The 16,815-nt window shown below is 38.5% G+C and overlaps 1 protein-coding gene across 6 annotated transcripts in view; it reads right to left on the bottom strand.

Annotated features, from left to right (window-relative positions):
• Positions 1-2,079: 2,079 nt before the first annotated feature.
• Positions 2,080-16,815, bottom strand: part of Sgms1 (sphingomyelin synthase 1) — a 279,814-nt gene continuing 265,078 nt past the window's right edge. For all 6 annotated transcript variants that reach the window (XM_013156809.3, XM_003473559.4, XM_013156811.3 and 3 more), the window contains 3 exons: positions 8,291-8,444; positions 4,642-4,808; positions 2,080-3,796 (listed from right to left, as the gene is read on the bottom strand). In XM_013156809.3, the coding sequence (XP_013012263.1) occupies positions 3,617-3,796; positions 4,642-4,808; positions 8,291-8,444 (501 nt within the window). In that variant the 3' untranslated portion in view covers positions 2,080-3,616. The remainder of the gene's footprint in view (positions 3,797-4,641; positions 4,809-8,290; positions 8,445-16,815) is intronic.

The raw sequence follows: 16,815 nt of genomic DNA, 5'->3' as shown, positions 1-16,815 counted from the left end.
TTCAGTTCACAAACAAAAATGTTTGGCAAAATTATGCTTCTGTTTGCAAACTGCACATCAACTGATAAACGTACAACAGCCATCTTCCCCACACAAAGAAGTTATGTTCGCCAACATAAGAAAAACATAAATTGTAAATTATCAGTTTTGACTAAGTGCTTGTGATACAAATGTCACACAGAACTAGAAACTGGAAAAATTCTCTTGCAACTCATGCTGTGAATTCTCAGGCCATAGCAGTCATCATACTTTAGTGTTACCATCACAGGCAGAGTTCTCTACAGACACTGACAGCACTATGTGAAAGTTTCTTGGTTACTTTTTTGTCCCTGGGACTCAATAGCACACCCATGACTTAAAGAAGGAAAGGTTTATTTTGGCTTATGATTTGTAGAGGTTTCAGCCCATAGTAGGCTGGTTCCAAGGCATAGCAAAGAAGAAAGGGCTCATGGCTCGGCAGGTAGGAAGCAGAGATAGACCAAGATGGAGAGATATAAACTCTTCCAGCATATACCCACAATAACCCACCTCCTCTGCCTAGGCCTTACCTTCCATCACACCTGGCCATAAACTCACCAGTGGACTAACCCACTGAATAGTAGCATACTCCAGGAATCTAATCACCTACTGAAAGCCCCACCTACCAGAGCACATGAGGCCTTGGGGGACATCTAGATACAAACCAGAACAGAAAGCTTTCTGTGTTGAAGGGAGGTGGTAGGAATTTGGATCCAATTGGACTTTTACAACTTATCAGCTGCAGCTTGCCCCAGGCAAATTATTTAACACATCTGAGTTACTTTGGTTGACTCCCATGTAAAATGCGGATAACTACATCTTGTGGTTGTGTGATGGTTACCAAGCAAATACACCAAAGTGCCTAGCTTGTAAAATGAATGAAATAAATGGAAATTATTGTCTAGGGGTTTATAGCTTACCAAGCTAAAGGCCAAAAGTGGTATGTGTTCACTCAGCCAATCATTATCAACTGTAGTGCAGTTTGCCAAAATACAAGATACCTTTGTTCTTTCTGAGTTTTGCAGGTGAGGAAAGCCACAGGGTACATCAATTCACATCAATTCAAGGATAAGCAGGCGTGGGGACAATCAGCAAGTGAATTTCCTAGAATGTATGAGGCATGTAAACTCACACTCATGAATTTTTTAATATAATTGACTTTTTTAGTTAAAAAAAAAGACACACCTTGGGGCTGGAGATTTAGTGGCATAAGCTCAGTGACATAAGCACTCAGTGGCATAAGCACTTGCCTTGCAAGCGCGGGGTCTTGAGTTTGATTCCCGGAACAAAACAAAAAAAACAAACAAACAAAAAAACAAAACCAAAAAAACCATCTCAGTCTTATTTTTAGTATGTGCTAATAATTCAATTACACTTACTCATTTTCCTTTTCAGTATGTAGCAGTCCAGTTAGTTCAGTTAGTCCCAGACAGCTGTAGCAGTTAACTATGGACCTAGCCTAGAACTTTGCTCTTTTAGGCTCAAGAGCACACCCATTCCTCTGACCAGAAACTCAAAGCTCCAGGTAGGAATCTGACTGGTTTGACATCTCCAGCTGGTGGACACTGAGCCAAGGAGTGCTCAACTACTAAGATATATCCCCAGCCCCTTTTATTTTTTATTTGGAAATGAGGTCTTGCTAAATTGCCTAGGCTGGCCTTAAATTTCCTTTCCTACTGCCTCAGTCTCCCCAACAGCCTGGATAACAGATATGTGGCACTATGCCTGGGTAACACCTTCCTTCTTTGCATCAAGAGTAGTCCTAATCATCTGTTTTACTTTTTAAAGAGTTTCTGTTACCACTGATTATCAAAGTACTGTAACACTGTTTCATAATTCAGATTTGCACTTTTCTTTTCCACTTACACTAGAAAAACATCAGTTCCAGTCACAGGAAATAAATTAGTGACTTGAGAACTGAAGAGTTCAAAACTTTTTAAAATAAGATGATGATACAGTAAGACACCATGTCAAACTCAGTGAAGGAATCTTGAAGCTCCATTTTCTGTCTTGTTTTCATGACTTTTGTGAAGAATATGAACAAATTAGCAACAACAGCCATTAATTTGAAGTATCATTTTTTATTAAAAAGTGCATTTTGATTAATTTATGATCTAGGTAAGCTGTAAGGTATCAGTATACTCTCTGGAATAATAACTTTACAAAGATTTAAAACAAACAAAATTTTAAAAGCCTTTTTATTTCCTTCACCATTATTGTTTTACAATACAAATATCACTTTGTGAATACACAAAAAACCCTACAGTAGATAATTCTGCTGCACGTAAAATACAGAATGGATATATATACTTCTTCATTCTTAAAAAACTATTTTGTTCTCCACATTGGCAAGTATAGAATAGAATACTTCCCCAAACATACATATGTTAGGAGTAAAACTTAAGAGTTACATGCAGTTTCTGCACAAATATATTTTAAAGAAATAGATCTCTTTTGTTGTTGACCAACAAAATTGTCATGAGAGTATGGATAACTAATTTGTAGCTTTCAAGTTTTAGGTAGGTGATCATTTTCAAAACTCTCTTTAAAAAAAGATATTCATGGCTGTTTTCACAGAATAGTTAAAATCAAACTACCAAATAGATGATTTAAAATAATTTAAGTGGTACATGTCATTGCTACCTGTTCACAATATGTGAACAAGCTCTGACTCTAATTAATTCATTCTTTAATTCAAAGCAACTTTAAAACCATAGCAGTCTTCTGATTTAATTTAGCTATAAATGCAAAATTTAGTAGTGTATACATACATTTATACTTTTGTGGAATACTTTATTTTAAATAAAAACATTTAAGATAGCCTACAGACCATACAATCAAGACAAGAAAGGCACTAGAAACATAGACACATTTTCTCTCCCAAGAAACATTTTACATTTTAACTCTCTTCTCTCTCACATGTAAAAATCTTTAAATTTGGTTTTTGTAACATCATTTTGAAAAATAAAGTTAGGAAATACTTAGAAAATCACTTTATAACAGAACCCTTTTTTTTTTTTTTGCACTTTTTGACATATTGTCTCTGTTGAATTTACAAAATCCAAAGTTACCAAACCTCTCTGTGTCTGTCATTTTTATTTGAACATTGGTGCAACAGGTCGGAAGATTTCAGAATCAAACCCCATTCAGGTACTTAGAAACCTTCAGAGACATTTGCTAGAAAATGGCTTACAGCCCAATCTTTGGGGCAAGAGATATGAAAAGTATGTTTTCCCAAGAAAATAATACACTTTATTTCCAGATGTGACTGGAAAGACCAGAACTTATATAAAAGCTTACATTTATACGGTTGCTTCATATACAAAGGAACATGGTGGTTGTGGGTAATGTAAATTCCAAACTTATGAACAGAAAATGTGTACAGTGCATGATAGGTTAAATTTTCTTTTATTGTTGTCCAACGCAGGTCCTTTGGAGAGAAAAAAAGATCACAGTGCTGACCAGGTAACTCAATATGTTAAGTCAAAGTAACTGTTGAAAGATAATAGAATTAGGGAGGTGTTTATTTTATGGCATCTTCTCTCATGGAGTTCTTAGCACTTCAGACAGCTCCTCATTGTCCCACTTTGTATAGCTGTTATGTGTCGTTCACCAACCGGCTGTACTTAACTTGCTTGCTGAGGTGGACTACTGGCCAGGGAAAGGGCCAGTGGTAAGACCGAGGTACGATTCCTTGGACATTCTTTTCAAAGTACTGAAATGGCCTGTACCACCACACCCTGGCCAAGAGGTTCATCTGGGAAGCTTCCTTTAGCACCTAAAACAGTAAACATACAAATTTTTCTCACCTTCTTTTGCTTTAACTTCAAATATTTTCCATGTTAAAATTCACGAGGGACCTCAGACCTGCCCCATGTCCACCCACATATCCCAGTTTCACTTTCAGGTCATCATCGCATCCTCTGGACACAATTGTAAACTGGGACATGCCCACGCTGTAAACTAAATAACCCCTATTCTGACAGGGCAAGAAGTTGTGACTCACTTATCTACCATCTATCAAAAAATACCCAGTTAAATTTTTATTCACTCTTCTATGCAGAAAACAGGAAGACATCTGTAAGCTGGTGAAGGGCCCAGAATAATGAAAAGCAGATAGGAGCATAAATTAACAGATGGGCAGACACAAGCTTAGAAAATATTTTCATGGACAATGGTAGTGTGGTATTTGCTTTAAAAGGAAACAATCCCCTATATATGACCTCTCCTCTCCCCAAGCACTGGGGATTTAACCTAGGGGCACTATACACTGTGCTATTTCCATAACCCTTTTTTAAAATTTTGAGACAAATTTTCACTGAGTTGCTCTAGCTGGGCTCTAACTTGTAATCTTCCAACCTCAGCCTCCCAGGTAGCTGATATTATATCACCATGGATAAATGCCACCATGCCCAGCTCCTATGTCATTACATTAACACACTTTTTCATTTTGATTCTGAAGATTAATATCACAAGAGACAGAAAAATCTTAGCTGATTCCCCCTTAAGAAAGCAAAGTATAAGACATTTGTAGATTCTTTGCTCCTCTCTGTCCTCTCACCTGCCCAAGCCAGCAGCACTATCCAGGAACTAGCAGCTTAAGTTAAATAGGGGAAAACTTACTTGCTGATTGGCCATCGTGTGATACCACCAGAAGAGTCTTGTGGTGATGTAATATGCCACCACCACGTCCACAGTGTAGTGGTCATGTGCTAAGAGAATGCAGAAGATTCCAACGACACTGAGAAGCCAGCAAATCCAGTGGTACCACCAGAGTCGTCGAGGGGAATCTGAAAAGAGGAGAAATTTGCAACAGTCCTACACATCACAAACATTAAAAGCATCCAAACGTGCTTCTATAGCATATGGTATTTCTGAGTTCAATTTTCTTAGATCGTTCTCCTTCTGAAAACAAATCTTTTGGGGCAGTAAATCTCTGGGGTCTTACTTAGCTGTAAGCAAAGTCACAAGAGCTTTCTATCAAGTATGTCTGTCAGATGTGGACACAACTGTGCTGCTGTGTGCTTACTGTAAAATGTGATAGTGTACAACAGTACAGTGGTCAATCAGAGCCCAGGATGCCCAGAAGCAAGAGGAAGAACAGTCGAGATATGAAGGGGGTTGGTAGGAAGCACAACGCAATATACACTGTGTATCTGTGTCGAAAGTGTATAAGGCTCACTCAGACAGACTTATGAATGAATTCAACTTAGTAATGTTGTTCCAGAATGGAAGTCATTTGTAAACTGGAGACTTACTATACTTGATTCATACAATCACAAATACAGTTTACAATATGAGTCTAATACAAAAATTATTATGTTTCATTCTAAAATATTATTTCGTGACATTTAATCAAATTTACCTCTTTGTAATTTGGGTTTAATGTTCTACATCAGTGATGGCAAGCCTTTCATAGACTGAGTACTCAAACTGTAAGCCAAAACAAACTCCTTTACTGCAAAGTGCCAACATTGCAATGAAACCTCAATACTAAGGTTTCAGTTTAGAAAAAAAATAACTGTTATTTGATGTTGGCTGCTGGGCCAACTTGGCTTGTGTGCTGATGGGGACAGCTCTGCGTGCCTGCTGTGGCACATGTGCCATTGGTTGGCCACCACTGCTTGCTACAAAAACCAGTACTTATTGGTCCATAGATCTTTATACACAGACTAAGCAATTATAATGGATTTAACTATTGATTTGCTTTCCAAGTTCTGCAACTATATAATAATCTAACCCTTTGGGATTTTTATTTCTCAAATACAAATATGTTGAGAATTAAATGCTTGGAAATTCTCCTGAAAGATAGTACACTGTCAGGTACTTACTTGTACCTGGAGAATCATGAGAGGGAAACATTGAAAAGTATATTAGTGCAAGCCTCTTTTACCCTGCATTCTCAGTGGGGTGGGAATTTAAGAGTCTGGAATTTTACACAATAAAGTTTGAATGGACTTAGCCTCCTCACACTATGGGAGAAGGTTCAGGTTTTTCTTGGATTCCCAAGAAGTCCAAGAACCACTCATTCATTCAATCGGTATTCTCTGAGCATTATGGCAGGGACTGGGACTGCTCTGGGTCCTGGAGCAATGAACAAAGCAGGCAGAGTCTGTCTCAATGGGGAATGTCCCTCTAAGAATAAAGAGAAACAAGACTGTAATCATGATCAATAATTTGAATACCATTATTAGGGATAGTAAAGGTTATGGAAAAATAAAAAATAGGTAAGCAGGGTAAAGGGTTCAAAAGTAGAAGTGAAGGGCAATTTGCAATTTTAAATACAGCATGGTCAAGGTGTGTATAACTTAGTAACATCTATACTTGATAGTTAAACAATATAGTAGCAACTACTATTATTTCTGTGTAACTCTGTTCATAAAGACTTAAGTTAAATATTCTTCCCAGAGTCACAGAATTACGAAGTCATAGCTTCAGGATTCAAACTCAGAATTTTGTGAGCCAAGGCCTCTGTTTCCCAACATGGCACAATGCCTTAATGTCAAGAGGTATAAGCCTTGACATAATTAAAGGGTTTCAGGTGTCAACCAGCAGGAGGCAGGAATCCACATGTTCTGCCAGGATCTGGTCCCCAGGGTTCCCATTTTCCATATTTGGTTACATCTAGTACAATTGCTGGTGCTGCCTTTGGATCCTCTACAAGCATTGCTAGAATTCACTACATCTGATCACATTCTAACTTCAAGTAGAACACCTACTCTACTTTCTCTCTCTCATTGCCTGCTGACACATTTTCTCTTCTCTATTCCTGTATCTCAAGTTTCTAAAGCCAGAACTGGGCTTTTATCCACTCAGCCATCTCTCTCCTATACCCTCACAAACTATCCATGCCATCTGTTAATTCCTCTTTATTAATCTCTCTCGGTATCTTTCACTTCTCTTCATCCCTGGTACTTCATCCCGTATGGTATGGTAGTTCAAGCCACTGCCATCTCTTCCTTTGGTTATAACAGCAGCCAGTCACCTGTTTTCCTGGTCTCAAGGCTTGTCCCTTTCTAGTCTAACATGCAAACTACTGCAAGAGTATGTTCTCTAAAGAGCAAATAAAAGGACGCTGATCTATTGGTCCTAACACTGGAGCAGGCACTCTATCTCATATGAATAAAGTTCAGACTCCTATGTGGCGCACTCTCTGTGACCTGGTTCCTTTACACTCTGAATTCTTTACCACTCTGAATTCCAACCACGTAAATTACAGAGAATGGCAGATGCTCTCGAGATACTCTAAGACTGCAACATGCATCCCTCCTCTATGAAGGCAGAGCAGACTGGTTTTACTTGTCACTCTTTTTGGAAACTTTTGTATAATGCTTACTAGACCAGCTTTTAAGAGTAAAATATGGTAATAAGGACAACAGAATTTCCTATAAGTAGAGAAATGAATGAATATTTGTGGTTCAATTATAGTGTTGAGGTACTAACAACAGTTAGAAGGAATGAACAAAGTGTCAATGTCGGAAACATAATCTGAAGTAAAGAGAGGCAGAAGAATATGCATAGTGTGATGCCATTTATGTAAAATTTAAAAACCACAAAACAGTAATATTCAACTACAGAAACATGTGGAATCAATATAGGGAAATAAAGAGATAAATGGGAATGAAGAAGTTTTAATCTTATACTGTATTATAATTTTTTCCTTTATAAAGGGTTAGCTGGAGCAAATATGGCAAAGTGCTAATGTATTTTAAATTTGAACAGTGTCTATAGGCCTCTATAATACTGCTTGTTTCACCTTACAGTATTTTAAGTATTTTTCTTTAAGCAAACTTCCCATGTAGCATCTGTCTCACCCCTGAGCCTGGAAGGCCTTTGTGAGGACAGACTGACTTGCCACAGGACCCTCACCACATAGCACAGCCTCAAAGCGCTTGAGAAAGCAGCTGCTCAGTGAACACATTATCTTCTGTACCCAGTCAGGTCCAGCACTGGCCTTTGTGTCTTTATGAGCTCCCTTCCTACCTCCTTACATAGTTATGTCAGTGGTTTGTAACACACCTCCATGCTCTGCTGGAAACTGCCTCCACCCCAGCACTGTAAGAAACAACAAATCTTCTCCAGAAGCACAGTTACATCCTTTTGCACTTCCCTAGGCATAGGCTGCATATCAGGCCTGACGAGATGAGGCTGCTACCCTCTGAATTTTTTAGACTGGCTTCAGCAGAGTTCCATTAAATGTGGTTTGAGAGGTCCAGAGACACTAGGAAACAGTCAGTGAGGAAACTGTAACGGAGGACTGTTTTACACTTACACTCTTTGATAAATAAGTAGGTAAGTGTCAGCATGACTGTGTGCCCGCTGTACAGATAGTCCCCACACATGTTGTGAGACCCAGTGATAGACAAGCCACCTCCAGCAATCAGCTTCATTATTCTCCGGACTTGAGCTTCCCAGTCACCAAAAAGCTGGCAAGAAAGGAGAAAACAAGATCATTAGCCCGCGTGAGAGTATATGATTACTATTTTATCTAGAATTGGACTTTATTAAGACATACAAAATGCCTCTCACGAAGGTGACCCACTTGATGTTCACCATTCTCCAGGCAGTCCCTGGAAACAACATGGTTGAACAGGTAAAGAATTTGGCTCCAGAACTTCCCTACATGGCAGCATTCTTTTTAGCACATTTCAGTAGATGTTTACCCAATATTTGAAAATTATACATCAGAAAAAAACTGATGGGACTGACTGATTTACCAAATATTTACTCTGGAAAAAGAAAATTTAAATCTCCAGGGGAAAAAACTCAGAAATATATTGTTACCCTGTTTGGCCTAGTGGACACTTACACTCTACTAATTTAGCAAAAACATCTGCAGGCTGGGACGGTGAAATACATGAAGAAAAGGACTCAGTAAAGTGTACTGTTATTCTTCTCAAATTAAAAAACAGTATATACTGTGGGAAAGGTAAACTGAACCTTTAGAACATGCCTAAAAGGGAAACACCATGATCAAGAAGAGGCGAGCTTCTGCTAGGGAAGATATGGAAACAAGGGTAGAATAATAAATGGATACTGATGCACGTTGTATTTGCTTGGTCAAAAACATATGAATATCTGTATTTTATGCTTATTGGCACTCTTAAATTCTAGATGTTCAATTTAACCACACAATCCCTTTTCAGTATCTTAAGTTATAATATTCCAGCTTTGGTAAAAATACCTTTCATTCTCATTTTCCTTTACAAAAAGCCATCCCAAGTTTCTAGTTAAGGATGACAGGCATCACAGACCACGTGGAAAGTGTGAATTTCAATTCAAAAAGACCCTTGAGTGCCCAGAACACCACGAGAAAACTGGCCTACAGTGCCAAGGAACTTCTGGAACTGGGGACTGAGAAGAGCTATTAGAGCCTCCAGAGATTAAAAACCAATTTTAGCTAAAGGACCATTAGAATTGATACTTTTAAAGTGTCCCTGGACAAAAGGTGGCTTTTCAGAAAATCTCTTCAAATTCTAAGGAATATGATTTCCAACTTGGAATGCTAACAAATCATATTACAAGTGTAAAGTAATAAACTAAAGCTTTTAAACACACATACACACACACAATTTAAAAATATTTACCAGTATAAATAAAGAGCAAAGTAAAGGGTAGGTAACAGAAAACAGGGAGATAGATTTTTTTTTTTTTGTCTTTTTCTTTTTTTATCGGTACCAGGGATCGAACTCACGAATGCCTGCTTGCAAGGCAGGCGCTTATGCCGCTGAGCTAAATCCCCAGCCCCAGGGAGAGAGATCTTTTACAAAAGTGAAAGGAACCACAAGATGGAGGGAGGCAGTGGGAGGGGAGAGCCAGAGAATGAAAAAGAATTAAGATGTGTTATGACATGTACCAAATCCCCATAATGGATGTAATCATCATGTACTGCAAGCATGTATGAATAAAAAGTAAAAATTGAAAAAGTACAGAAATTATGTTTACAAAGCAAGTAAATGAAGAGAAAAGAAGACATAGGCCTTTGTAGGACACCAATGAAAGGAAAGGTCATGAGCTGCATAGGCAGCTAAACTGGATGGCAAGCAGCCTACAGGCTCTATATTAGTTACTTTACGCTCGTCGCTGAGACAAAATACCCAATGTCCAAGTTGGGAAAGGAAAGGTTTATTTCTTACAGTTTTTGGAGGTTTTAGTCCACACTCAGTTGGCTCCCAGGCGGGCGGGCATGGCTGGACTGCCATTCATGGTGGCTGCAAACAGCAAGCAGGAACCAGCAAAGAGCAAGACACAGCTTCTTCCTGCCATTACATCACATCCTGGCTCCACCCCTATGTGGGTGGCACACTGACACCATCAATCCAAGCACTAGACAATGAACCATCACAAATGCACAATTCAAACTCATGAGGCCTGGGGGCCATAGACATAAACCATGACAGGCCCCGAAGAGATGTCTGCAAGATGACACAAATGGGACAAGCAATAGCTCTGACAGAGTGAGAACAGAGTCCTAACTAAGGTCAAGTACACTGAAAACTATTAAATCAAAAAGCAAGCAATTATTAACCCTATAGGAAACAACATGCTACGCGGAAAAGAAAAGTAATTATAGGAAATTCCATGGCTTGGCTGTGAACAGCATTAAAGAACTGTCATATGGTAGATAACAGATACTGAGCTCAACAGAGGAAAAATGAGAATACAGGTGTAAAGTGTGGAATGGGGAAGGAAGGAAACACCAAGAAGGACGCTAGATCCTTGCCTTGGGACTCAGAGATGTAGGTATACACAGAAAAAAAAAAATCTGTGAAAAGAGTTAAAGATATTATTGTAAGCATCACAAAATTTAGCAGAAAGAGTTGAAAGAAAGTAGGAGAGGAGGTCAGAAGGTAGTCAGAGTCAGACCACTGTTTCTCAGAACGTGTTTAGTGGAACAATTTCATTTTTAAGCTGCATGTCCAGGTAAACATGATCTAATTTTTTCTAAAGATTCAAATTAAAAGTGTGATTTAGTTCTGTCATAATGAGTAATATGCAGGAGAAAAGTGTGGCAAGAAAAAAACCTCTGGGATCTTTTCATTTTTCATTATTTCAACTTATTCTGAAAATTACCTCTGTGTTTTTAAAAAGTATAAATCACATTTCGAAGGCAGTATTACTCCCTAATTTTCTCTCTCATTTTAGCTGGAAAACCTCTATCGGGGAAGACTATCCGTGGTGGCAGGACAAGGGGAAGTAAACATGGTACTGTGGAAAACACCCCCAACAATCATTCTGCATTCCTTACAGGTGCCCCTAAAACCCCTAAGCTTTCTTTCTAGAACATCTTTAAATGTTTGTCAAATTATACAAGGGGAAGATCTTGTTAAAGTTGGTAGGAAAGAGGAAAAGATGGATTTTTATAACTACTAATATAAAACATTTGAATTATATATAAAGAAGCTAACAAACTACAAAACAAATTACAAAACTGTAGCAGAAAATATCTTTACCATGTACACAGTACACAGAATGCAAGTAATTCAAAAGCGACTCTAGAAATGAAATTTATCAAAGGACAAGAGATACAACAAGATAGAGGTATACACTGACAAACAGAAATAAAAATTAACATTCGTAGGAGCTTATGTCTTCCCATGTCAAGTTGGCAAGGCTTTAAAAAGAAGACAGCACCAATGAGTAGGCAGGTACAAAGACTCCTTTGAGCAGCGGCTGTCAACAAGGCAGAAGGCGGAAGAGCCAGTCTGGATCATATTTACACTGGTTAAAATCACAGCTCTCCCAGTGATCTGCTGCCGCCACTTACTTTCAAGCCATAAACAAGCACTTTCTACATTCTGCAGCGTTTCTGGCTGGACTAAGTGGAAGGGAAGGATAGAGTGTGCTTATTATTCTATTGTAACTGGTTTGGACGCTCCCCTATTAGTAGGTTTCTGAATGTCCATTTTTGATAGCAGTGTTAAACTGGGGACATCTGAATAAAAACTTGCAGTGGACAATACAAAGTAGTGACAAGAAAATATTTATATGGTCCTCTAAGGTCATAGAAAATCACTTTTCAGAAATATAAGGAAACTTTCTCCATATGCTAATGAATAGCCAAGATATAAAATAGGCTTGTCAAATCTCTTGAGCAGTATCAAAAGACACAGAAACTGACAGCAGAAAAGGGAGGATGCCCCATCAGACATATCAGTGAGCCTATAGTTACTAAAAAAACAGGCCCCTCAAGTATTTTTCTCTGTGTTCTAAGGACACTCCTCATGAAGCCTGCAGGTGGCTGAGGTGCCGGTTTCCTACCTGCACATGAGGAGGAGGGAGTTCACTGGAAAAAGGGGAGACCATGCCACTGAAACCCATCAAACCAGCTCCACAAATCACTGGCTTCAGCATAACTGATGAAGGGCTGACAGTGAGAGCTAAGTAGAAATGTCATTTGAAGTAATTCTTGGCCTTTACTAATACTTCCTAGTAGAGCAGCCCAGAAAAATCAGCAAGGCAGAGCCCATCTCAAGTACTAGGGCCCCCTGGTGGTGGAGCTAACTGCAATCCAAGTCTTCCTAATGTACTGTGTAGCAGTATTTGGTTAATGACAGAGTACACAGAGGACAGCTGTCCTGAAATACTAAAATGGAAATGAAAATTCCCATCACCTAGGAATGTCATAGTGTATTACACTACTCATCTGCTGGTGGCGATGTAAACCTATTAGGGTGCCAGTCACATAAAAGCACAGCTCATACAATTATGTACACTACAAAATACCTGATAACAACAGCTGTGGTACTGGTCTATGTACTTACTATACTATTTTTAATTGTTTTTCTTTAGAATGTACTCCTCTTTATAAAAATACTTAACCAAAAAAGAAATCAAAAGTTTAAAAAACTATAAAAGTTAATTTACCATAATCTAAGGTTAATTTACTAAAAGAAAAAAAAGTGTTATCTAAGTGCATAGTTTGAAGTACACTGCAGTGTACAGCACTGTTCTAGACCTTCACATTCCCTCATCACTCACTAATAACTCAATCAGTGTACTTCTCAGTACTGCAAGCTCCAGCCAGGCTTTGTGCCTATATAGGTGTACCATTTTATCTTTTATACATTTTTACTATAACTTTTTATGTTTAGATATAAAAATGTTTTTCACTTGTTACAAATGCCTATCACTTGCCTACCAAATTCAGTAGTCAGTCACATGTTGCACAAGTTAGTAGTCCAGGAGAAGTAGGGTAGCCTACCTGTCATAGGTCATCCCATCAAGGTTTGTGTAAGTGTACTCTAAAATGTTCACAGGGCGATAAAATACCTAACATATATCTCAGGATGTATCTTTGTCATGCGATGATACAAGATTGTAATATTTGCAAAACTGGCATCTTGCATACTGCCAATCCCTCACAAGTTTAGTTAAACCAGGAACTGGATATATATTGTAACTTTTCCATTAGCAGGTACTTCAAGAAGTAAAAGTATACTACCAATGCACATTCCAGCCACTGCAAATTGTCTAATGCCCCTTAACAAATTCCTTCACTCAAGGGATACATTTATCAGGAAAGTAAAGCTGCTTCTTAAATATCCAGACCAAAGATCAAACCTGCTAAAGAAATCAAGCAGCAGAGACAGAAAGAAGACTGGTGAGATCCTTGTCAGTCCATATTGTAAGCAGCCTCCTCTTAGGAACTGAGCAAAACACCCTGCAATCTCCCTGCACTTGAAGCCAGCAAAGGACTAAGTCCTTAAACAGCTGAAGTAGCATTTCCCACAGTCATCCTAAACCATACTTCAGAATTAATACACTTGACAGAAATATCCTTTGGTTTGATCCTGAAGCCCCCATTGGGAAGGTAATGGGTTTGAAAGTGTGATAATGCTTTAAATTTCATAACAGCAGGGAGCAAGCTTCCCAGTAGCTCAAAGTTGGTCCTTTTAATTTCTCCTGCCTTACTTTACTCTTACCTAGTTGTAAGTAAGAGTAAACTAGGTAAGTGTAGAAAAACCAGGAGTGGTAGGATAGTTTTACAGAACAAAACAATCTTTTGTTTGCATTGTGACTCTAATCTTTTAACAGAGTTTTATCGCCAATTATCTCATTTTAGTCTCTCAAGCCTGCCAGGTGTTTAGTAATGATGTTCTGATGTCCACACTGGAGAGAAGGAAGTACATGGAGAGGCTACTGACCAACACATGGGTCTCACACCATGACTTGGGATTAGAATCCAAACATCTTAGCTTTGAGCCAATGTTCTTTTTTAGATAATTGAAAAGTACTGCTATTGTTGCAAACACCTTTTGAAATAAAAGGGAAGTCCACAGATAGGGAACAAGATCTCCTTTTGTTGTTGTTGTAGTAAAACTGAATCAATTTTGCCATTTTTTTGTTCTTTTGTCTTCTTAAGGGTGTTCTTAGTTTTACTTTTTTTTTGGTACCAGGAATTAAACTCAGGACCTTGCACTTGCCAGGCAGGTGTTGTGTTGCTGAGCTATATCCCTGACCCCTTACTTAGACTTTAACTCTCCTTGGCTCATATTGTGCTATCACATCCATGTTCACTTTTGTAGGAAGAGCAATGGCACAAATCTAATATCAAGCTCCTATTTTGGGGGTAACCGCGTTGGTGATTCTGGACAAATCATTTTACTCATTCTGGTTTCAGTTTTCTCATTTGCAAAATGGCAAGGAAAAGACTTTCTCATTTTTCTCTCACATCCAAAAAATATATTTGCAAAAGTGATCACTAAAATAGTTTTATAAATTTAAGGGATCATTATCAAGTTAGGTTAGGCTAGTTCTTAATTGAGAATTCAATGCTTAAATAACACGTGGTGGAAGTGGAATGAGTCTCCTTAAATACGGAGCTCTGTGGGATGAGACTTCTCTGAATTCTTCCTCCACCTGGTAAGCAGTCCACTCCTGGAAAGATGTGGTCATCCACAGCCGATGAGCAGCAGAGAGATTTCACTACGCACTCTTCTTCAACTCTTATATACAACTTTTTAAAAGAATCTTTCCTGTACTTGGCTATGAGGGATTTGCTTCTCTACATGTTTCTATTCTCAAATGTTCTCATCAATTCCTATATCGAGCAGTTTTTTTATTAAGGGGATGTCTCTCTAAGCAATTATCTGCAATAAAATACTAACTTCTCTTTTAGCAAGAATTTTTAATTTTTTCATGGCCTTTAATAAGGAGATTATCAAGATGCTTCCTAAAATCTTTAGGTCAGCTATGGATTTTCATTACCCATATCCTTATTTATCACATTAAAAAACAAAAACAAAAACAGTATTTCAGCCAGGTGTAGTGGTACACTACATAATCCTCATACTGTATGAGAGGGGAGATCCTAGTTCAATCCCTGGAACAACAAAAAACAAACAAACACAAAATTTAAAAATAAAAAAATCTAGTATTTTAGGCATTTAAAAGTTCTCTTTTAAAAGTATTTGTTTTACTGTGCATGGTGGTGCATGCTTGTAATTCCAGCACTTGGGAAGCACAGGCAAGAGAATTGCTCCAAGTTCAAGGCCAATCTAGGTTACATAGTGAACTAAAGGGCAGCCTGAACTACACAGTGAGACCTTGCCTTAAAAAGGAAAAGAAAGGAGGAGAGAAAGGAGAGGAGAGGAGAGGGGAAGGGAGGGGAGGAAAGGAGAAGAGAGGAGGGGAGGGGAGGGGAGGGAGGAGAAGAGAGGAGAGGAGAGGGAAGGGGAGGGGAGGGGAGGGGAGGGGAGGGGAGGAGAGGAGAGGAGGAGGAGAGGAGGGGAGGGGAGGGGAGGGGAGGGGAGGAGAGGGGAGTGGAGGAGAGGAGAGGGGAGGAGAGGAGAAAAATGATACTTGCTGTAAATTTTGAGGGTCTCCTTAAACCTACTTGGTTATTAAGTGAACTTGCAAAATTTTTTCCCAGCTTTTATTTAGAAACTTTCTACATCTGAAGAATGGTAAAATACTGATAACAATCATTTTGGTAAATGAGCAGTATCTAATTGGTAGATGAGGACCTGGTTCATTAAGTATCAGCAATTTGCCACATCTGCTTTTTCTTCCCTTACTTTTTTCCCTGGGTCACATGAGAGTAAGCTAAACACACAGTAACACCCTGCCCTAAATACAAAACCATGGACATTCTCTCCTAAAACACACTCAAGATTCCCCCACTCCACATTCTGATTGATCAGAGATACACACTGCGGCTACTGGACAAGCCCAAATTTCTTCTTCATCTACTGTAGTTTCTCAGTCTTGCCTCCCGCCAATTGATACTTATATTTTTGAGGGGTTCAGTCTAATTTCTTTACAGAACACTCCTCCAGGGTGGTTTTATTGATTTTTACCTTCTGTTTAAACTCAGGTTAAAAGTTGTTGGCAGAAATATTATAGAGATGTCTTTTTTTTCTCGGTGACTTCAAGAAATACTTGATGTAATCAGCCTGCTACTGGTTTATTCACTTGATTATGAGAATATCAGGCAGATTATTCTCCCTAAATACATCCCTCTGTCCTTTTATAACTGACAAGCAATTTGTGATTTAAAAATATTAGGACGCACAACCGTTTACCCACTGGCTTTACCATCATCTATAGATCATTGTAAATTATGATTTTTAAATTATTACTATGAAATTTGCAAAATGGTGGATTTTTTTCTATTACATTTGTAAATTGATGTTTTCTTGAAAGAGTCCTATTCATTACTTTTAAAAGCTTTTGGGACCTTATTATAATTCAATATTATCATAGTCACTGTGATGCTTAAATGGTCTAAAACATGGCCAATGGGGGCTGGGAACACAGCTCAGTGGCAGATCTTTTTTTTTATCGGTACCAGGG

The sequence above is a fragment of the Cavia porcellus genome, unplaced genomic scaffold, assembly GCF_034190915.1.
Source record: "Cavia porcellus strain 051 isolate PalLab524CR breed Dunkin Hartley unplaced genomic scaffold, mCavPor4.1 scaffold_28, whole genome shotgun sequence".
NCBI lineage: Eukaryota > Metazoa > Chordata > Mammalia > Rodentia > Caviidae > Cavia > Cavia porcellus.
Note: the sequence above shows the minus strand (reverse complement) of the source record. Positions and strands in the feature narration are given on the sequence as shown.